This window comes from Vanessa tameamea, chromosome Z (assembly GCF_037043105.1).
Source record: "Vanessa tameamea isolate UH-Manoa-2023 chromosome Z, ilVanTame1 primary haplotype, whole genome shotgun sequence".
In the NCBI taxonomy this organism is placed as follows: Eukaryota; Metazoa; Arthropoda; class Insecta; order Lepidoptera; family Nymphalidae; genus Vanessa; species Vanessa tameamea.
In genome coordinates this window covers 3,301,576-3,326,441 of record NC_087341.1, presented here as the reverse complement: position 1 = coordinate 3,326,441, position 24,866 = coordinate 3,301,576, and the positions used below count along the sequence as shown (strand labels likewise).

Genomic DNA, 24,866 nt, shown 5'->3' with positions numbered 1-24,866 from the left:
CAATAGGATATCCGATAGTTTAGCTTACGGTTAAGGAGCTCGATAACATCCCTGGTGAGTAAATTCGTATACTTCCATAATAAAACACCAATTAAAATAACTTGAATTTTATTTTCCTTCAAGGATCTCAATATTACTGCAGGGCTTAATAAATGAAGCCTTCGAGCTATGTTTATTATTTTTAATGAAAGAAATACCGTTTAAGAGTAGTTGAACAATTTTCAATTGCCTGATTTCGCTTGTGTAAGTTTGTTGATAAAGCTTTATAAATACCTACTAACTATCTTGTATTCATTCAACCTTTATATAGATGTATATAATATAAAACCTTTTAAAATAATATTATAAGCTATCACTGGTAGGTAGGCTTTTACCTGCGATAATAATTAACCGACCTTGACTGGACTATTCATTCTAAATCCAACGGCTTCTCTGTATTCCTCGGTTTCAGTGTTTTCGTGTTACTTTTGAAGCGAGGTAGAACGCTTGCGTGCGTTCGTGTTTTGTGTTCGTAATTCATCTCGAAGATCGGCGGTGAAGGAAAACATCTTTACGACTTTATCATAGTATTCATGTGGTATTATAACATACAAGTTTCCATCCGTGGTACTTACCCACGTCTGATAGATAGAGGTGCAGATGTTTGGCGTAAAAGAGTGCTACTTGAGATCATATGTCATTCAAATTCGTTGTTCCGTTCGGGCGTGATTGAGCTACAAACATCCATCAATCATCTTCCATATTTAAATATTAGCATGATAGTAAGATTTGTCACGTGACGTACGGCAAGTTGTCGAATGGAAAATGACGTAGATGATTGTTTATTGGTAAGCGATTAATCCGCTTGACATTGTTTGTAAAGAAACTTTCGACAGGTTTCAAATTACAACTTTGACGACTTAGTTAGCCTTCTGTAAATTATTAGTACAAATCAATAAACAAACGAGATTATAAATAACTTTAATTTATTTAAAATATATCCCGCTGAGTTTCTTTCGCCGGTTCTTCTCAGGTCCGAGGTGCTAAATTCCGAACCGGTGGTAGATTTTTGACAATCAATAAGCAAGTGTAAACACTTCTTATATTGAATAAAGTTTTTTGACTTTGACTTTGACTATCGACTTTATAATAACCGTATAATAAGTGTATTATTTATTTTTGTGTTTGTTCGGTATAATATTTTCAATCTAATATAAACTAATTAAATTCTTTAGTTATTTTACGCGGCTGCCAGTAGAATGAACTGGCAGATATGTTATCGTGAAGTAAGGAACGAGCGTTATGCTCCCTCCTTTTGACCTTTGCGACCTTTTTCTCTATCTTTCTGTATATTTCTTTTATGAACTTATTTTTAGTTATCATTTTAATTCACACGGGTTTTTTAATAATAATTCTATTTCTTCTTGTTCAATTATTCACACTTCTTGGTAATTTATTTTATTGTTATTTAATACATAATTTAAATGTTGGTTTTTTAACTGCATATTTTGCATAAATCTTAAGTTAACTTCCTAATAAGCTAGAGACTTAAATATTATTACGAAACGTCACATACATCAAATTAATAAGCAGAAAATGTATATATATATATATATATGTATGTATGTATGTATGTATGTATGTATGTATGTATGTATGTATGTATGTATGTATGTATGTATGTATGTATGTATGTATGTATGTATGTATGTATGTATGTATGTATGTGTGTGTGTGTGTGAGTGTGTGTGTGTGTGTGTGTGTGTGTGTGTGTGTGTGTGTGTGTGTGTGTGTGTGTGTGTGTGTGTGTGTGTGTGTGTGTATGTATGTATGTATGTATGTATGTATGTATGTATGTATGTATGTATGTATGTATGTATGTATGTATGTATGTATGTATGTATGTATGTATGTATGTATGTATGTATGTATATATGTATGTATGTATGTATGTATGTATGTATGTATGTATGTATGTATGTATGTATGTATATTATAAGTTCATGTAAGTCAATTACGAATTTAATGCACGACAAAATCATACAATCTGTAGTGTGAAATTTCTCAAAGGCAGCTCAACCCTGCTCTTTATTATTTTATATTTGCATAATCTACGTTGTTCTTTTAAATTTAACAATAATTTTCATAGCTATTTAAAATATAACTACCAATTTCCAGAAAAAGGATGTATGACTTTGAATCCACTTTGAATACTTATAAAACTATTAATACTCCTTATATAATAATGAATAAAATTTCATCTTTAATATTTTTTTCTGATTTAATAAACCTTCTTCTTTTTCAAAAAATAATAAGTTTATCCGGTCATATTTTTTTTATTGTTGTTATATTAAACTCAGGTAGAGTTTAATGTAACAATTACAGATTTGAATTTTTGTTTGTTCGGAAGGATTTCCGTGAAAGGGTGGAAAAAAATTGTAGTTAGTTATTTTTGCGTTTAAAATGTTTTCATATAAAGTAAACACCATTTTAGAGAGTAGATTCTACCGAGAAGAACCAACAACAAATTTAACTAGCAAATATACTACGAACTGAAACTCTTTTACGTTTCAAACAGTCAATGCTTTCCTAAAGTCGATTAACATTCCAATACGATGTACGTAAATATGTTTGTGTGTTTAGAGAGAGTTGGTAACCAAACCAATAACAAGCGAGCAGGAAAGAGCCCGGCAGTATGGAATCCCGTTTAGAATAATTAACGAACATTTAGTTATATTATTATTATTCGACTCAAGATTCTCTTTACATAAGGATATCAATCACTAATAAGCCCTATAATTGATCGTCTGAATGGTCTGCGATTATTATAGGCTCATTGCATGATATCTTGGTATTGCGATATCCTTTAATCATTATGTTACTTCGGATTAATAACGGCTCATATTATAAGGTAGATAGAACGCGCGGAACGTTATAGTGAAACAACAAATATCAAAATCCGAGTAGTACGAAACGACACTTTTTTTAACACGTCAAAAGTACTGTCAGTTTATAATATTTTAAATGCGAAAGAAACTCTGCCCGTAACATATACACGCTTAAACCACTAAATATGATGAAATTTGATATGGAGATAGTTTGAGTTCCGGGAAAGGATGTAGACTACTTTATGTAATTTACCCCTCGTGGGTGTAAAAAGATTTATTAATTTCGCGCGCGTAAAGTCGTCGGTTCAGCTAATTGTCAATGAAATGTTGACGTATTCGTAGTTCGTGATCTAACAACAATACGCGAATAAGAAGTTCCAAAAATGAAAAATAGACGGAAAATACTAGAAAAAAAAAAAAAAAATATTTTTCGATAAATCTCTCATAACACAATTTGCCGCACTTTGAGTTTGTATTGCAAAAAATCTTAGGTTAGATCACACACTCTTAATTTATATTATTGTTTTCTAATTATTCTATTACAGTCAGTTAAACCCTTTAAGATTTTGCTTGTGCTGATTATATAGTGAAAAATATATAAAAATTAACTTACTAAACGTATTTTTATATAACGTGATTTATCATACTGTATATCACTCGAAACGTAAGTCGACATGTTTATAATATGTCAGACCCCGATTCCAACTATTTGAACAAATGAGAACATCAATAGCTAATGTACACGATAAAATGATTTAGTGTCTCTAAAGTGATTTTTTTGTGTATGTCACCAAACGACGATGATATAATAAATAAATAAATTGCCATTATTTTTATGAAATCAAGTGACATTGTAAAGTGACTTTTATATAACAAACTTACAACGGAAACTCGAGCTAATTTATGTCTAATATAAAATCACTTTGAATCTCACTTTTGAAATATTAAAATTATTTTAATAAAATTAAAAATATTAATGTCTTGATGCGTGCTAATAATTATCGCATCACGGAATATCGTTGGTCATTTTTTGACGTTTCACGATGTTGTGTTGCGAAGTGTTGAGTCTGTATTAATCTTCTTAGTTTCAATATATATAAACGCTGTGTTCAATTATTCAATAACATATTTATATAATATGTCATTGAATAATTGGGTATATCCAAGAAAGTCAAATATCATGTGACAGGCTTTGGTATTTTGAGAAAGACATATATTATGTTAACACAGAATATATGTAATGTGAGTTTTTATATTAATATATGAAGAAAAAACTATGTACCATTTTACGAAAATTACGCGCCCCGAGGAGTATGAAATTCGGTACAGTTAAACGGTAAACGAGTACAGAAAGCTAATACTTTAAATAATATGATTAATTAAAAAATATTAAACACTATATACAAAATAACAAAATGTAATATTCATATTTTACTTCATATTTATTTTTCATATTTATTTTTCCAGTAACACCACACGTCGTGTCAAAATTAAAGATCAAAACTATATTTTTTTATATTTCGGTTATTATTGTAGCAATGTATCGTCAAGATCTGCTTCATTTTTCTATTTTACGAATCAATGTATCCCATATTTTTGTTAGCAATTAATTACTGTGGAATTTCGATCATTGAGCTACCACTAATTAAAAAAAAAACAACATACAATAAATTTTAAAATATATAAATGGTTTGGTTTATATATAACCTATTCAAACATTTACTTTTATATTCTATATCGATGTCGAAGACATCGTTTTTAATGAGCCAGTTTTGTTTTTAAGACAAAGCATTCAGATCATTAAGGATTCGTTGGTGCGCAGCTTTTAGTATCACGTCATAAACATGTTTAACTTTATAAATCTATTCACTCACCAAGGCGCGCCATATCGGCGTGCAATAGTCTAAATGAGGCTCACATCTCACGCACACTAAGACTTCTTGTTAGCACGAAACAAGATGAAATGTGAAAGTGTGCGTGTGTCATTAAACATAAAAAAAAATGATTATATTTGTAATAATTAAACGATACTTGAACCTTCCTTATAACATTCGATAAAATATTCACATGGAGAAGTAATGCAATATTTATATTTATATAAACGATATATCTATCCTTGATACGAAGTCTACAAATTAATTAATGGTGCCCGAGTTTGAATTCGCACCCTTCAAGTGCGATTCAAGTTCAAGTACGATATTCTTAAATAGAATATTATATTTTAGGTGGAAGTCTATATCAACTCGTTCATCTGGTTAATTTGAGAATGCTACCTATAATGTGGGAATTTTACACGTTTCAATATTCTGCATGTATCGAACAAAGATCAGCTATATCTGTATCAAAATAATATTGAACGCTCATTGGCAGTGAGATAGTAAAAGAGATTAATTATGACGTATCTTTGCCCAGCAGTGCAATGTACCACGGCCATAAACGTTCATATAAAATTTTATTTTAAGACCATAAAATTATAATCCCCTGAAGCGAATTTATACAGCTCTGTCTAGGTGATAGTCACGTCGGTTTATCATAAGCTAGTTTGAAGCGTTAAGTCCATTAAAGCTTAGAAATATTCTTTCTTTACATTTAAGTATTTTCCTTTACATTTTAATGTGAAAAGCCATTCTTGAAACTGTCATATAAAAATTCTCACTGTTAAATAAATAAAACGCTGTGTTCAAATCCTTTTCTATATAAAAGAAATTAAATTTTTCCACAGGCTGAATATAATATCTTAACGTTTATAAACTCACAACCTGCAGCATCCGTAATAACTTCGCTCAAATAGATCGTATAAAAAGACATAGTTTTCAACTATCTTTAGTAAATCTTTGTAATTCGTAGATCAATAACGGACATTCCTTTGTGAGTTGTATAGTCAAGTTTGTATACTACAGGTTACGGCACTTTTAATTATATTCTCCTACTCGTAACTTTCAAAACTCATCCAAAACTAATTCCTTACATTGTTAAGATATTAGATGCGGTGCCCTAATGCCCTGTCACTCTCTACTTAACTACTTAACCAGGTAAGCCATAACAATAATTGCTATGGGTAAGACGAGTTCTTACGTGAGGATCGCTTCTTAAAAAATGCGAGAGTGAGTCGCAGGCTAAATAACAACGCAAATCGGCTTGCGTAATTAGCACCCCACAAATGACCCTCTGGACAAAGGCATTGTGTCCCTGTATCTCTTAACAAAAGGTTGAAACTTATTCCAAAGAGGGTTTGCTAAAACATATGTCTCGGAACTTCATGGAGGTTTTCATTCATTACTGAGCACAAAACGATTTATTATAAACACAATTTAAGCACTTGAAACCTTGAAAGCAATTGGTGCTCGCGCAGTTGTGAAACCACGACTTAGTTTAAGAATCAATAGAATAGATCAAAGCTGGCAGCAGTTCAAAGATTAGGATTAATAGCAGTTCAAAGATTAGGATTAATATCGGACTCAAGAGTTATTTTTTGGAACAGAGAACGCCTATAGACTGAAGATATAAGAGTTACTTATATATTGAGTCTAGTGTACCGTTTATAATGTATAAACAAGTTCTTGTATATAATCTCATTCAAAAACAAAAACATAAATCTGACTAAATAAGCGACGTTGAATAGTCTAAAAATAAATTAAGATCAATCTTATTTAATTACAACCTTGAAGTTTTATCTTCTAAATAATTAAACTTTGTCTTGGCTAAGTTAGTCCGTCGATTGAATTTATCTTGTTAATAGGTTTTTCAATTAGTATTTTTAATATCATAATAATATTTTTGAAATAAAGATTCGTCTATTCCTCATCGAAATAGTTCGTCGTGTATAGATTGTGGTCATTCATTGAAATATTAAAATTAATACACAAAAAGGTAATTTACGTTTTTTTTTCGGATATTAGATTATAGTTTGTTTTTTTTTTTGTATAAATTGCAGGTAACTTATTCATAATTCAAGATCACCTGTTAAAACAAATAATAGCCCTCTAAATTATATACCGAAAAGCTCGATCAAATATATATAGATTTATGTATGTCATCTTAAAATTGTAAATACCTTTAGATTATAATCTATCAAGCGAGTTTGTAAACTGTTGAAAGATTCCGAATCGCAACATAGTGTTTACAGTTTAACGCATTATTTTCGGTAGATTATATATTAAAGTAAATTTTAGTTAAGTTATAAAACTATCGAAATATTATAAGTTTGCTGTTTGACGACCTCCGTGGTCGAGTAGTGTGTACACCAATTTTCATGGGTACGCTACTCTGAGGTCCCGGGTTCGATTTCCAGCCGAGTCGACGTAGAAAAAGTTCATTAATTTTCTATGTCATCTTGGGTCTGGGTGTTTGTGGTACAGTCGTAACTTCTGATTTTCCATAACATAAGTGCTTTAGCTACTTACATTGGGATCAAAGTAATGTATGTGATGTTGTCCAAATATGTAATTAAAAATGTAATTTACTGCAAGTTAATGGAATAACTGTAAACAACTAAAATTTTATTCTATACTTATATAATACATAACAATTTAACGTGTTTTATAAACAGAACGAATACCGATTATATTTTACAAATTTAATAAATACTACAAGGTATTAAAATAAAAGGAATGAAAAAACGCGAGGCGTGAGGTACCTGTCTCGGTGTTAATTACACGTTTATTTTAATCTCATCACGTAAAAAATAATCTCTCCATTTATTTAGTTATAAATCTGCAGATCCTGAGGTCCTGGGATCGAATCTCATGTGTAGCTAATACTTAAAACTTGAGTTTTTTTTTATCAAGTGAATATATAAATAAAAAATATTATTTAGGAATTTGACGCTTACTCTTTCAAGCCACAAAATGTACATCGATTCATTGCTCCTGTGATATATGAATATAATGATTTGACTCTCTATGTATATTATACGTTTATTTTTGTTATGTAAATTTTACTTTGTATATGAGAATTATCGTAAAAAAATAATCCGCTGTTGTTTGAATATTTACCTCAGGCTATTGCTAGTACTCATGCTGCTGTTTCAGAATGCAGGTATAAAGAGTTTTATTGTAATTAAATGTTTACAATAAAACTCTTTATATTATGAAATAGGATTTATTACTGATTTTGAATATAAAATTTAATAGGCAAAGTTAAAATATTCCCCACCAATGTTCTATTGTTAAGTTAGACAAGCTTTACTTTAAGAATACACACAATGCTTGCAATGCTTAATCTCAATCAATTCTTTCTTTAAAATCAAAGTCTGATGGAAATATATTTTAATCACCTTATTCAATAAACAAATACGTTTTTATCAGAATACAGTTACACAATCGAAACGCTGGCTTCCAAAACTTGATTACAAAAGAGGTTTTCTATAAAAAAATATTAAAATAAAACTATTCAATAACATAAACGTTAGTATCATTTTTCCTTGGAAATGTTTACGTTTACGCTGTATTTTTTTTTTTTTTCGATGTAGTTACTATTTTACACATTTGTTGTTACTACGCAATTAGCTTTAATATTTTTGGGATAGTGCCGTCAATATAGGATTAGTAATGGATTATTGAAAAAATTTAAAGCGACATTTTGACGTATATGATCACGATACGATGACTTGCTGTTCATCTTCGCGTTGTGATTTTGTACGAAGCGTGACGTAGATTTCTACGACATACAAGACATACATATATGCCGCGATAAGATTTCAATCGTGGCATGTGTCATGCTCATAATGTATGTGTTTTGTTCTTTAGCCTTTAACGAACATCCTGTAATAGTCGTGACGTATAATTTATAAGGATTACAAGCACTTTTTGAACGTGGCAATTTACAATATTTAATAGGATAAGTTAAGGATAATATTGTAAGTTCCAAACCGAAAAATTAAATGAAATTTTAACAGTACACTATGCCGTAAGAATGACTTATATGCAATAAAAGAAATAAAAGTATCCAATTTCAAACGTGTATTTCTCTCGGGCCATTCCAGATTAACAGTATGTTTAATTCACGTAATTTTTAAGCGGATTTAAGCGTACGGGCGAACGTCGTGTTGGAAATACCTTTAAACCATTTCCCCAAAAGAAAAAAAAATACATTTTCACAGAAGTGGTATATCTACATAATGATACTTTGTCAGATATTTTATCGTATATATAGGGTTGAGTACAATTGCCGAATGAATAGAAATTGTGAAAGAAAAACCATCACCCGTTTCAAGTTATACATATATAGCCCGCATGCTCCGACTGAGACAAATTTAATTTAGCTGTTCTCCAAATATAATAGCGACTGGATTATATTCCCAATTCGAGTTATAAATAAGAACATTATATACTTGAGAAAATAATTAAAGTACGTTTTTGTCGCTCGTCGCTCATTAAAATCACTTTCATTTCGACTTCATAATCATCTTACAGAATAACATACCTATAATGTAATCAGGTGTAAGTCAACAAATGAATTATTATATTTAAATCTAACTGTGCCCGCGACTTCATGAATTTAATAAAAAAGCGTGACTTTATTATTATTTTACATATAATACTAAAATAAAAGTTACACCTTATTACATGACCTATCTGCCAGTGAAAGTCCCGTCAAAATCGGTCCAGCCGTTCCAGAGATAAGCCGGAACAAACAGACAAACAGACAGACAAAAATTGTAAAAAATTATATTTAGGTATATGTACCGTGTATACATACATATGCATTTAATAAAACGCGGTTATTTTAATATTACAAACAGACACTCCAATTTTTTCCAATTGAGCCGAGATGGCCCAGTGGTTAGAACGCGTGCATCTTAACCGATGATTTCGGGTTCAAACCCAGGCAGGCACCACTGAATTTTCATGTGCTTAATTTGTGTTTATAATTCATCTCGTGCTCGGCGGCGAAGGAAAACATCTCGAGGAAACCTGCATGTGTCTAATTTCAACGAAATTCTGCTAACCCGCATTGGAGCTGCGTGGTGGAATATGCTCCATATCTTCTCCTCAACGGGAGAGGAGGCCTTAGCCCAGCAGTGGGAAATTTACAGGCTGATTATGTTATGTTTATGTTTACTCCAATTTTATTATATGTATAGATATCTTCAAACTGTCATAAATAATTAAGCATATTTCAGATTTAAAAAAGAACAAATCACTACCTCAGAGCAACAGAGGGGCATCTATAAAACACGCTCAACTTAGATATCCAACTGTTTAACTGAAATATAATGAAAAATCAATGGAGTGTTACACCAGGACATCTTTTCTATTCTGTTTACTATTAGAGTTATTGGAAAACCCGCTATTGCACTCAAATCTACATCTGCAATATACTTGAATACCATCATTACCTTAAAATAGAAAAAATGGGAACCTTCAAGAAAAGAGCGTACTCTTTCCTGAAAGGCCGGCAACGCACCTGCAAGCCCCGCGGTGTTGCAGATGTCCATTTTCGGTGGTAGTCACTTTCCATCAGGTGAGCCTCCTGCTCGTATGCCACCTCTAACATAAAAAAAAAAAGATGAAAGATGTCTCACTGTTGCTCTGAGATAGCGAAATGTGTTTGTGGTTTAACAGATGTTATTAATCGTGAAATGATCTATTCAAATCGAGTTTTAGTTTACAAAAAAAAAATCGATTATTTTTAATAAATGAAGATAGACATGAGACCCGTAAGGGTAACTACATAAATAAAAGCTTGTAAAAAGAAATCCTTACAGTGGGCGATGCTTCGGTGCCATGACAGATAGATTTTTATTGCAAACATATGAATTAGGAATGATCTGTAGTTATTATTCGAGATTATAAAGTGCACGATTTCATTTCATTTATGTAAGGAAGGAATAAGGTTTTATTATTCAATAAAAGGTTAATAAAAGGATATATTATACACGAATATAAAATTGCCACTTATAAAAAATACAATGTACTAAAACGTTATCTAAAAGAATATATGTAACGTATCTACGTGCTACAAATTTTATTTATATTACTTTATTCGTTTTTTCACTTAAGAATTACAAAAATATCGTACTTGTTTATTAATACGAGTTTTAGAGACAATCAGGCAAATGCCTACCAAAATTAAACGATGCCTTCGTGTCAAAGTATAGCTTTTCAATCAAGCATACCACACGCAGTGTGTTGTGAATGAGTGAGGTACTTTGAATGGTTGAAGTATGCCTTTACGCAGACAGATTTCTCTAACGAATGGGCACATCAAGGGCCATTCATGACATAGATACATAACACATTTACATCAATTGAAGGTAACAGTGAACACAATATTTATAACAATTACATCGTGAAATACTAATATTATAACGGTGATATTGTGAATTTGTTTATTTTTACGATTTTACACAAAAACATCGGATCTGAGTGATATGAGATTTCAATATAAGTTTAGTTTATATTTACAGTCGTGATAAAAGATATCGGCCAATAGAGGAACAAATGACAGTCAAGTGCGCAGGACATGTTATATAACCAGAGTGTGTGTCCCCTGTCTTTCCTATTACAGGGATATCATAATCCGATTGGATAAAGTCGTTTGTTCAGGTGTTTTCGAGACGAATGCTATCGAAACTATAACAGATACACAAACAATGTATCAATGATTTTCAGATCTTTTAAAGACAATAATACAGAGTATTTTATTTTTAAAATACAGAAAGAAATGTAGAATTCCTTTTCTTTTTGGATGTTTTGTGGAGATAATTATAATATTTGCCTTTAAAGTAAAGACTTTACAAATCGAACTAATAACCTTAGAAGTCGGTGAACGTTCATAACTCAATGAAAAAAAAATTAACAAGTTAAAATCCTTTTTTCACTCACGCGAAACCGAAACGAGTATTTTATAATATAAATTCAAAATTTTAAAAATGTAAACATAGATGTTACTAAAAAATTACGCTAAAATTTATTAAAGTGGAAAAACAGAACGCATAAATAAGGTTCATACCATACAATTTGTAATAACTGGACTGACTTTGACCTTCACTGTTTTCTAAGCACATTTTCTCTTATACTAAGGTATTACTCTACACAACAGGTTCACGTTAAACCTTACTAAGATCAAAATACCGACTCCAATTACATTCCAATCCAAACTACAGACGTACTATTGTTGAACTTGAATCTTGTTTAATGAATTACTTAGAAACATAATAGAGCAAATATTTCTAATGTTAATCAAAGTATTACATAAGCAAGACCCAACAGACGTTATCGTACTAACGCCAATTATTTTAATAGCGATTGGTTGACAGTATGAAGGTTAATGTGATACAGCGCCACCTAGCGGCGAATTACAAAAAACAGAGGACATAATCATAAAAAACCTTCATGAATAAATACAATATAAATTGTATGTCCCAGCTCTAATTGTTACAGGTCGAACGCTCTCGAAGTATTTATTTATCTCGAGTTCCATTATACACATTAATTTTACGTGTGTAAGTGGCATTAAAGGTTTCGGTGTACTCTATGTTATGTGCACAACTCAGTCAACAGTACTCAACTGTAAGTATTTAATTTATCGTCATCATCGATTTTAAGTTGCATTATTATTTTCCTACTCGTATTCGTCGTTTACAATATTCGTTAACAACATTACATTGAATACGAACATACCGAGTATTCAATACGTCTATGATATCGAGAACCGCCCCAAAACTCAGTATATTCTAAACTTATTATATATAAATATCGTTCGGTTTCGAAGAAAAACTGTTAATCTGATTGAACTGGGATTTATGGCTTATTAATAGAACCTATGAAAATGATATTTGAGATTATTTCAACGAATTCAGGTTTAGGATTGTCGTTTCAAAGAATATTCTCGCAAACGCTGTAATAACCTCGTCATAGAAAGGAGAAAACTAGTAATAAAAAAAAAATTGGGGAAAAAGAATGTCTTGCGGTAGTAAACTCGCCCATTTTTTTTTTCCGAAATGTATGTTGCTGTTGGCCCTAATGGCCTCTACAGCGTCACCGGGTGGGGTAGGCGAGCTAAACTACTCTAGCCTAGTGTTGGGAGCCCACTTAAGGGCTCAGAATACGCGCGTCCTAATGGCGCCTCCTGTGAGGCCGAACCTCGGCTTAGGACGCCGTCGTCGACTGCAGGGAGGAATGACGTGTGCATTCAACGTCGTACGCCTAGGCGTCGACGAGTCGGTAAGTAAGAGGAACCTCGCCGGCGGGGTCGGTGTGTGTTGTCATTGTTTCCTAAGAGAGTAGAGTTGTCGGCAGTGAGTCTGTCGACGGGGTCATGTAGGACGTGCTTAGGACGCCTACGAATCGGATATGTTAACTCCAAGGGGCTATACTTGCTCGCCTTGGATATGAGTGGGTTTGAGTGTTGCGACGCTTTGTCGAAGTATCGGATTGAAATAACAACGATAATGTGACTGGTGTATTTTATACTGATAACAAAATCTCAGGGTATTCTAGTTAGGAGATACAAGGTAATTAGGAAGTGATACCCATTTAATCGTCGTTCCAATATTTGGATATACAGTGTTCATCTCACTATATGTTAAATACATAATAAATATCTTGGTGTTAAATTTCAATATGTAGTTTATATATAAAAAATATTTACTCGTTTCATCGGATTTTTTAACCTTGTATAATGCTAGTAACAATGTGTTAAGTTTTGCGACAGTTGAAGCATTAGAAACAGGACAAACAAACGAAGTAACCGTTTCTCTGAGCGACTTCGAAGAACTTCTGCGACCTTGGTCTTCTAAGCATTTTATAGTTTACTTGTAGTGTTGGTGACTTCCATTCTGAGACGCTTAATTCCATTTGAAGTCACACCTGCGCTTACGTAACATGTCTTTGTAATATAACTATTCAAGTATAATGTTAAGATAGTTCAGTATGGTCCAAGAAGCAATTATTATTGGAAAATATAGATTTAAATTTTGAGGCTAAAAGTGATACTTGCAATTTAATTTAAACTGAATGAAGGCAAACAGATATCGTAAATTTATAATCATTGTTATTATCTACACTTCGTATTTAATTCTATGCGCCGTGAGTTTGATTTCGGTGATTCTTAGTGTTGGATTGGTTCAACTATTTGAGTTGAACATCACCAGGTGTTCGTAGTCTGAGGAAACTTTCGTGTGCCTGATACGATGGAAAGAACCGCAAAGACAAACATCCACCCAAACTGGGAATCGAATTTATGATCATACAATAAAGTTTTTCTACAAACAGCCCGACTATAAAATTGGCAACGCTAAAGTATATTGCATTAGTAATAGATGATGATACGAACAAAATAATGATTTTATTCAAATACAACTTTTAACCAATTAGATGTAAACATTTGTTAATATCTAATTGTGTGGTAATATATGTATTTTACAAAATATTAGCACAAATGAGCGTTTGTTTAAATAAAGTGAAATACTGAAAGGCTAAACATATATATTAGGCTACATATAATATATATACACACACTATATTGTAAAATGTTTTGTAATTGAATAATCCAAAACACGTGTAAGAATATATTTCAACAACGTTCGTAGGTAACAGAATTACGTACACGAGCACTGCGTTTTTCTATATTAAGATGTAGATACATAAACTAGTTTAAAAAATACAAAATCTCCAATAATAATGACTATTAAATTATACAATGGTATCTGCAGTAGTTACTCACAGGATCACCTATAGCCGTTGAAATAACAAATGTTTGTACAGGACAGGTGTTTGCCAACATCCGAGTATTTGTATCGTATGTATTTCTGAGTCTCCGATATATTCCATTGGAGGTTTTAAGTAGGGCATCAATGTAGTCGGGGAGACAATTGCCGGTCTAGACTCTATCTTAGGCAATGACAGAATAATTTTTTATGACAATAATTCTTCCGCGATTTTTTATAGATGTAGTTTCCTTTCATACATTATTGCTAAGTTATGCATCTTTTTATATAAATATAAGACATTTCATACATACGAACACTTGACTTCTTTATGAAGTTGATATAAGAACGGATGATTTAGTAAAAGGATCTTGATGATTATTGCTAGTGTGTTTCTGTACAAAATAGTAATTATCGTAATATCTAATAAACTGTCATAAAATATTAAAATAAGTAATACTGAAACACGTTTATATTGAATGTGTGTCGTGTACCCTGTTTTCAAATTTCCTCTAGTATGTTAAGCGAGTAACCGTGAGTAACACCCGAGTTTTTGATCAAAAACATTACCGTGCTGCCTGTTCAGTGCGACGTGTAAGGACGGCGTCGTTGCATTCATACAAGGGAACAAATTCTGGACTCCATTTTTTCCTGATCTTTATTGAAAGTAAAATAAAAACGTTTTCATAGCCGCATGTTTATATTTTAACTTTAAATCATAATATATGAAAATTTATTTTACAAATGTAGTAGCGTAAAAATTTTGTTTTTATTTTCAATGTAAGTTGTTATTTATTTGTACTAATTTTAAGTGGAAACTTGATTGATTTAAGTTTTTCTTATACTTGTTTTTTTTTTCTATTACGTGCAATTATAATTGTTTGTTTCCCAAATTAATAAATAAAAGAAATAAATAAATATCGACAAACTTATATTATTTATATATGTATTTAGATATACTGTTGCACTATAAAATAACAAAAAACGTGCAAACCAGATATAGCCATGCTTGTCACTCGCCAAACATAATAGGTACTACTTCACTAGTGTGCGAGCACTCAGTGGTTGACTGTTCGGTTACAATTGATCAAATAACGAATCCAGAAACACTAGTAGCGACACCATTTAATAACATAAGATTTTCTTTTCCGTTAACCCTAACTATTTTTCATCACTATAACAAACAGTAACGAATACATCATAACGATTCATTTAATCAAAAATACATTGACATATAATTTTGGCACAGTTGCTTTGAAATTTCACGAGCTAATAAAACAGTTAGTCGTTAAAAGTTACAAACCACCGGTTTACAGTTTCATGTAATGAACCACGGGAAGTTCATAAACTAATTTAATAACGTGCTATATTCATTAATTTACAAACAAATATCGAACTTATGAACGCTGACACTGATACGCTGATAACAATGACCTTTTCATAACAAACTGTAGACGTTGGAACGTGCCAATTAAGTATTATTTTGAGCCAGGCATTTATATTATTGCATCTAGGTATATCTAGATATTCTAAATAATAACTAACTAAAGATCAATGAATGTTATTTCGTCGTTCGTGTTTATTATATCACGTTTAAGTTACAATAATGTGTTAAAACAAAGTCGTAAAAAAAATAAGTGTGATAAAAATTGCTTAAACATAAATTATATTCGTATTGCTTGTACTATATAACACACAAAGCCAAAATAGCTGAGTGGATAGAAAACGCAAACCTCAAATGAAGATTATTGGTTTCAAACTGAGTAAACTGAGTTAAGTATATCTTATTTTAAAATGAAAAAATAAATGTCAGTGTGGGCCACGTCTTCCGAGAAGACGACAAGCTCGAATTCCAGCGTAGATCTGCTGATGTTCAGTAAAAATATAAAATAACGCGAAAATTTATAAAAGTAAATTTAAAAAAAGGCTCGGGCAACTGTGAACCCGTGGATGTTGTAAATTAAATTAAAAAAAAAAAAACTGAGAAACATAAGTTTTTTTTTTTATTATGTGATTTATCTAAGTTCATAGTTTATCTCGCAAGGCGGAGTGGTTAAATATCATGAGGTAAACTACAGATGACGAATGAAATTTGGCTCTACGTACATATATATGTATGTAGCTTCAAAACTTTGCCTTAACAGACGAGACTGCATTGCAGTGATTTTCACGATCGCTTTATCATTAAAAGACTTTGTAGATTATGTGACGTAATCTTATAAAAGTAAAATATTTCAGATCCCATCAACATCACTACCTTGATTTCTTAACAAGATCCTTCGTATAAACCGTTTGCCGCAAGGGAATTGATTTCCAAAAATCCTTTTTTAGTGATCGCTTATATAACTAAAAGAACATACTAAACTTCTAGTTACTAGTTTTAATGGACCCTGATACTAAGCCGCACAAGCCCGCATGGGAAAAGATTTTCATAAAATCGGACTCAAGTATGCTTTTGTAATACAATATGAAATATATCTGGAACATATCAAGGTTGTACTTGGGTCTGATCATTCAAGGATATAACTCTTTTAAACTTTTCACAAAACTCTCTTTTAGTAAATGCCTAAAATATAATTATTTATACAAAACATCCATCACTTTTTCTATCTCCAAAGCGATATATTGTGTTGCTGAATCCTGATTTGAAAAGTGAGTGAGCCAGTGCAATTTTAATTCACGTGGTTTACGGTGGATTGACAAAGTAAAGAATAGTCTATGAATAACAGTGACCTCTTAATTAGGTGACTAATTTTCCCGACTGCCTATCATTTATCCGCGTATGATAATAACTATATTTTGTGAGTACAAGATGTTATTGAATTTTAATGACACTGCTTAAGATTCTAAAATAAAAATACGCCAAGCAATATCTTACGATGTAAATAATGGTCTCTCAGAAATAGTAAATTAGATTAATGTTAATAATTTACAGTCTAATTGCAATACTAAATATATCAAATTTATTAATCCAAGTGTTAAATGTATAAAAACTGATGTATTACTAATAGGAGATACAGACCCTTTTGATACTACTAAATGTCTTGTCACTATAATGTAATGTACGCTGTAATGCTGACCTCATATTAATGGGTAGGCGAATATACGGAGCTTTGCAGCATACGCGTTTAAGAAAATTAGATTGTTGACTGATGAGGATATCGCTCGCTCTGTTTAATTTAGTCACTTCCGCGACATAATGTCCTATGAGATTATATTATGGGGACAATATTTGTGTTGCAGAAATAGGCTATTCGCGCGATTAATATAACCCGAGCCCCAAAGTTCCAAATTAAGAAATTTATTTAAATTAATTGAAATATTGGCTGTCGGTTCTCAATATATACTTGCCGAATGGTCTAGTAAGCGTTTTTATAAAAGGTTGCCAGAAAACTATAAAAATGATTGTACATTCAACAAAATAGTTAAGTGATAAAATATATTATAAAAGTAATGACTTCTTACATGATAACACACCTTGGGAATGAAACGATTGCCTCCAGACCGTTTCAAATGGAAATGTGAAAAATTACATTGTTCGTCTCAGGCGTTTATTTCCGAACTAATGGTCGATTTTTTTCATTGACAATCAATACGTAAGTATAATCGAATATAATAACCTTAACTAATCGATAAATACTTGTTGATGAATGATTTTTTTCTGGTACCCTATTAAAGGGAAGGGAAGACATAAATTAGACACATGAAAATTAATGGCGCTTATTGTGATTTAGGTATTTTATCATGCATGGTCAGTTGGATTTTGATTTTATATATATCATTATGAGTCAGCTGGATTTTGATTTTTGATTACCTTTGAAGGAGCGCAACTTTATAACTAAATTCCCTAAAATATAAAACATATAAACTCATTCAACACTCAGTATATACATTTATTAAATCTAATGCAAGTAGCTACGATGTGTTAAATAAGGTATTGGTATAGAAAACTTAAACAGAACATTTTTTTTTTAATATGGTACTAGGTTTCCCGTTACGTTCATGTATGACGTCGTTCTTTGTATCTTTAGAAATAATAAATAAACAGAATAAATTTTCTTAAGCCGTATGTAAGCAACTTGATTTTAAAAATATTAAGTACTTATTCGAATCTTTCCAAACTCACTAACCTAACCGATATAAATATTTTTATTTTCGCGAAAGTTTAAGGCAACCTGCCCTGTTCCATTTACGGAAAATCTATTGGCAGAAATAATTCAGACCAATTCTTTAACGGCCTCATTAAATAAAATGGCGTGGTCGTTAATTAAAAGGCTAATTTGGCTGCAACATAAAAACAATGTTTTTAAATTCCAATACTTATTGTATTGGAATTTAAAAATTATGATATTCAATAAAAAATATATCCACATACAGGACTATTAGTGTAAGCCTTATACGCTTTTTATCCAACCAAAATTTTCTGTAGCAACGTTACTGATTGGCACCTTTAAAAATTGTAAAACGTGGCGTAGACTTTAAAAAAACGAAAGAGAGCTGGATCAAACACTGTGTGTGATTGCAAACACTTTTAACTCGATCTAGCATCGATTAAATCTTTTCACCACCATCAAACCTCGACGACTTCAAAGGCTTTTAAAGGCTATAAAGATTTTGCAGCAAAATATTTCAGCTACATTGGAATGAAGTTTATTAAATACTATGAAGTACGATCACGGTAAAGGTTATTTTAGTCCTTTTAACGAAGACCTTTTTAAGAGTAACGCCGTTAACTTATTCATAAAATAATGAACAAGATCCTAAGCGGACAGAAGCGACAGGTCTTTTACCTCAGAACTCCGTCATTATGGAACCGATTTGGAAAAATATTTTTTGTTGGGAAACTCACTTAATTTTCTATTAAAAAATCAGGTATTTTTTGTTTAAAAATGTATATTTATGTGAATTCTAAAAATAATTAGCATGTGCTTTATACAAAAAAACTAAATAAAAACAACATTTGAATTAAAAAAATGGTCATATTTTGTATGTCAAATTTAAAAATAAAAATCTTTAATTGCTCTGAAAAATATGAATAGAATATCAATAGTATAAATTGTTATGCTGATAGAGTTTTCTAGTCTGCAAATTAAAAGATCTGTTTTAATTTAATTCATTTGTTTACTTGAATATAATCGAAATAATACTGATTGATATATTTTAAGTATATCCTTTGTTAATTTTTTTTTCATTACGTGATTTTTCTTTGTTCATAATTTATAATTAAAGTAAAATATTTGCAATTAAAAACAATTGCATTTATAAAAAATATAAAAGGTTAGTTGAACAAGGCTAATAAATAATAAGGATCTTTCTTTTGGATTTTGATACTTCGCACATCAGAATGTTATAAAAACTAGATATCTTTATTTTGCTTTTTTATTCCAAAAATAGAACGTACGTAGATTGCTTTGGGACAATAGGACGTCTTGTATGAATGTCAGTATAAAGAATATTTACTACCAAATATCAAGGAAAGAGAATCCTTATTTATTTATAGTCGTAGCTCTTTATTTTTTACTCAGTCGTTTTTCTAAATGTAATAACTACACAACTTTATTAACCTTTTGAGAGTCAATAGGAAAATAAATCAGATTTTCATACGCCAGCTGTCTTTATTAACAAACATAGTATTAATAAATAGCAATTATCCGATGCGCTAAGAGATATGAGACAAATGCGTAGGATTTAGTAAAGTATATACATAAACATAAGTGCATTCTGTTCTCCCTCAATTTTATAGCCAATGTGATTGAAATTCGACATAACCCGAGAGAAATCCAGCCTCTCCAAAGAGATGAACTGCTGATTTCCATGTCAAGCTTTAAATATCTAACTAACTACAGGCACAAGCGATACAATATCTTAGTTCCCAAGGTTGGTGGCGCAATGGCGATATGAATAATGGTTAATATTTCTTTTTTGTCTATGGATGGTAGTGACCACTTACCATCAGGTGGCCCATATGCTCGGTCGCCAAGGTATGCCATAAAATATATATATTCTTCAAAGAAAAACCCAATTACTTTTCGCTTGCCGGCCTTGAAGTATAAACACAGGGCTTTCAGAACTGTATTTAAACTACCTTAACAACGAAGCAGTTAGATACAAAATACGAGGGGATTCAAGTGTGAGGAGAGGATAAATTCAAGTGTAAATTATTGTGTGACGATGTCAGTAATAATTTTGAGAGTGAAGTCAAATCAAAATTTCTTGCCTGTCATACGTAACATCTAGAAAACTGGTATATAAACTGAAGGGAACCGTTAGCGGCGTGCACAATATTCTGTCAGTGTCACGTGTAATAGTGAGACATGGGGATTGATCGGTTGAATAAATTTAAGGTAAGGTAAGTTATTGGCGTGAAAAAATTGTATAACATTCGATTATACATTACCCAGCATTACATATATGTCAGTATTCCGATGCAGGTTAAAGCAAGTTTAATATAATAACAAGCATAATAGTCGACTATTTTATTTTATGGAATAATTACATTTAAAAAATATTTCACTTTTAGTGATGGGCTTTTTTGAAAATTAATTGAGTTAAGGCCTCGCTTTTTTAACGTCATACGTCACGTATTCAAATCGTAATGGAATGGCTAATCCATCTTTCAATTTATATGGCCAAAACCCGACGGAGATGTCGATGGAGCCGACGTGAACACGTGACTGAGTGGATTTTAATCCGAGTGTCATTGAATTTAAATACCAGCTTGTAAGTGTCCCAATTCTGGTTTAAGGCCCTCTTTCCCTTTTGAGGAGAAGGTTTGGAGCTTATTTCACCACGCTGCTCCCATGGGGGTTTGATGTTTTCCTTCACCATCGAGCACGAGATGAATTATAAACACAAATACAGTACACGGAAATTCGGTAGTGATTGCCTGGTTTTGAACCCGCTATCATCGTTTTAGAGGTATGCGTTCTAACCACTGGGCCATCTCGTCGCTATTTTTAATAAATATGTTTATATTTATAATAAATCTTGTATTAGACAGAGAATGAAAACATCGTAAGCTCACTTGATTGTGTCGTATGAATTCAAAGCCAAAGCAATGGAGTAGCGTGGTGGAATAAGGTCCAAAAAGGTTTCTTAGTAGAAATAAACACTTGTGCCCAGCTTTAGGACACTTTTACGATATTCATAATATGATTTAAACAAGAAGTTGAGAGCTATACATTCCAGGATCGGGGATTTTTTATATAAAGCAACTTTCATAAATGGAAATTGCTTCTTCCCTTTTTTCGAAGCATTAAAAAAATATACGTTTCAGAATTATGTAGCAAATCTTAATACAAATTGTTTTGATGTTTGGGTATAAATTAGAATATTTGTAAAGTACCTTTGTTTGACTTCTGAATTGCTAAGCATTTCTAAACTAACAATCTATTTGATCACACATCACAATATTACTTCAACTTAAATTGAGGGATTTTGTTACTTGTGTTCTTAATTTACTATAACCAACGTATACACGATCGAAGATCCGGCAACTATAGGCAAAGTACTCTTGGGAATTTGATCTATAATTCCAAAGAAAATTATATTAACTTGTGCGTACTTCACGTAGTGAGTGGTATGTCGGAACCCTTAAAATGCGGCTTGTATACCGGTATTGAAAATATTTTAACGGTGTATATTGTGTTAAGGCGTATGGGTTAAAGTGTATAATAATCTCATGTAAAGCCTCTCTTGATCTACTTTACTGTACATTCATTATTTTTTATATCCAATAGCTGTTACTAACAGTATAGAATAAACTGTTCCACTCCCGTTAAGGAATCTAGAAAATGTATTTTTCTAGATTAGTTATCGTAACGTAACGTAGGTAAAGTTTTTATTTTTCATTTAGAGGATAGAAAAAGTGCCTTATTCAGATTATAATGAGACAAGTATTGTTCGTTATTTTATTTTAACATCATAAAGCTACTAGTTCGATTATCCTGGAAGTTTTTGTTATAGAAGGACTGGTTACATAACCGTCTGGAATAATATAATGTAGAATATTCTATTTTTTTATGACTTGGGGGACCAAGGGATAAAACGTCAAACGTCTTGCAAAAATTGCTTAAGTGCTTTATAATTTATAGATTTTTTGGAAATATTATTGTACATATAAAGCATTTTTATGTGTGGGTTACTACATGAGCGCTTTATTCAATATTTTCTCGTCACTCATATTAATATGTCTCTTTCTAGATAACCGCGACGAGGATTCGGCAGATTCCGTCTCGTTGAGTAGTCGCATACTCCCCGAGATGGCTGCCATCATATCCAAGCTCAAGAGCTCACCGAGCACTTTGCCGCTGCCTCTCGAAAACAATCCTATTCTTCAGTACTTCGATATCGGGAGGGAAACGAGCTGCGCTGGACCCAGTCTCGTGTGGCGTGTGCACGACGCTATTCGCAAAACTGATTTAAAGGTAAGTTTCACCTGTGTTAACGAAAGTTATGTTTATGCTGTGATATATGTATATATATATATAATATGTAAATGTTTTATACAAAACAAATGACCTATTTTAAAAATCACAAATAATTGTTTGTATTCTGTAAAATATTTAAAATCAAAATTACCAATTTGTATCCAATGCATTAATTAATCTTTCGTCTTAATTATTGTCCTTAAAACACGTTAAGAGTCGCATGTTCCTAACTCAAAATTGCGTAAATCTTTATTCAAAGATTTTTAGGAGAATCAAATATAGGTATATGTCACCGTATTATTATAAATACCGTTAGATTATAATCTATATTATATCTATATTTAAACTTATTTTTTGTCATAGTTTTAATTCACACGGGATTTTTTATAATAATTTTATTTCTTGTAATTTAATTATCCTAAAGCATTGCAAGCTATTTCATTTTATCTGTTATTTAATACATAATATAATACACAACTTCGTTCGAACCGGGTGTCTCACGACATAACTCTTTTTATTAACTTAAAATATACCGATAAAATTATAGAAACTCTATATTAATTGATATTTTTGAATTAATGAATTGTTTTTTAAATAACTATTAATTAATGACATTATTACAAATAAACTCGTCACTTGGAGTCGGATTAAAACTAATATTTCCATAAAAATGAATTTTGAGAATTGAAATTTAAATGCAACAAATTTTAGATTCAAATATGGTTTCATTTTTTCATTTTGTTAAGTTTGGACAAAATAGGATTTAACACTAACTGACACGACGACGACCCTATAATTTTATATTAAGCGCGTACTCTCGCCACTCCTAAATAAGCGATCCTTTTTTAATCTCAGATATTACCATAAAATTACATTGTTTTCCTAACTTTAAAAATAACAATTCAAACATTTAGGAGGGCAACATCCCGCCATCTTGGGCCATCTAATAATGTAAAAGTTACTGGTTCAATTTTGATGTAAACTTCCATACTTAACTTACAAGCGTAAAGTATATACCTATTGAAATTGACAAGAAATAGAATTATTGAAAATTTTTACAGAAAAATATTTTTAAGTATTCATATTTTTAAAGTAATATTGAATAAAAAAATATTGTACTTTTATTATTTTAGAAGTCTCGATGTTACAGACTTTTTATAGAAATACAATCATAGAGTTTCATTTTAATTTCAGACTTACTAAAGGAACGATATTTTAATTATTTAACAGAAGTAGAAGTATTCACTTAATGTGTATTCTTTGCTAATTTCAATGCTCAATCAGTGACAATTATATGGTGTTCTAAGATCTTTATCTTAAACATATGTTCAAGGATTAGCCAAAGCAATTTACTTAGAGGATTGATTTTTTATCTTAGGCGATATTTTTATGTTTGAACGATAACAATATATTTTTTAAACTGCTTTCACTATCTTTAATGTCGCCTCAACTCAAAAAAAACCATCGCAATGATCAAATTAGAATACGCCGTGATTTAAACGCGTGCATGTATTGTATTGTATTGGATTCTTGATTAAACTCACAACTTGTGACCTGTTTAAGCTAAATATATTAAACCTTAGCTTAAACAGCTGACTATCGTTGATTTGGCAAGTATATAATTTTAAATATTATCATACTAAATTTGCTATCGTCATAAGTAACAAAATTTTAAAAATGATTATGCTTTATGTAGCTCATTCCGGTTTCTGTAACGCTCAAAGTAAATTTAACTAAGTGTAATCTAAATTGTTAGTGGTCGATGGTAGTCGATGTTCGATCAAAAAGCGTTCAGTATTTAAGAAGATTTAGTGGTTAGTAAATTTTTAGTCGTATGTCTCGGTTTGAAGAGTGTGAGAGACAGAGATAGACTGAGAGTTATCACAGGTACAAAAGGAGTTATATAATCTTTAAGGA

The 24,866-nt window shown here is 31.3% G+C and overlaps 1 protein-coding gene across 2 annotated transcripts in view; it reads left to right on the top strand.

Annotated features, from left to right (window-relative positions):
* Nucleotides 1–24,866, top strand: part of Bma (black match) — a 171,813-nt gene that overhangs the window by 34,354 nt on the left and 112,593 nt on the right. For both annotated transcript variants that reach the window (XM_026644507.2, XM_026644506.2), the window contains exon 2: nucleotides 22,723–22,946. In XM_026644507.2, coding sequence (XP_026500292.1) covers nucleotides 22,782–22,946 — 165 coding nt within the window. In that variant the 5' untranslated portion in view covers nucleotides 22,723–22,781. The remainder of the gene's footprint in view (nucleotides 1–22,722; nucleotides 22,947–24,866) is intronic.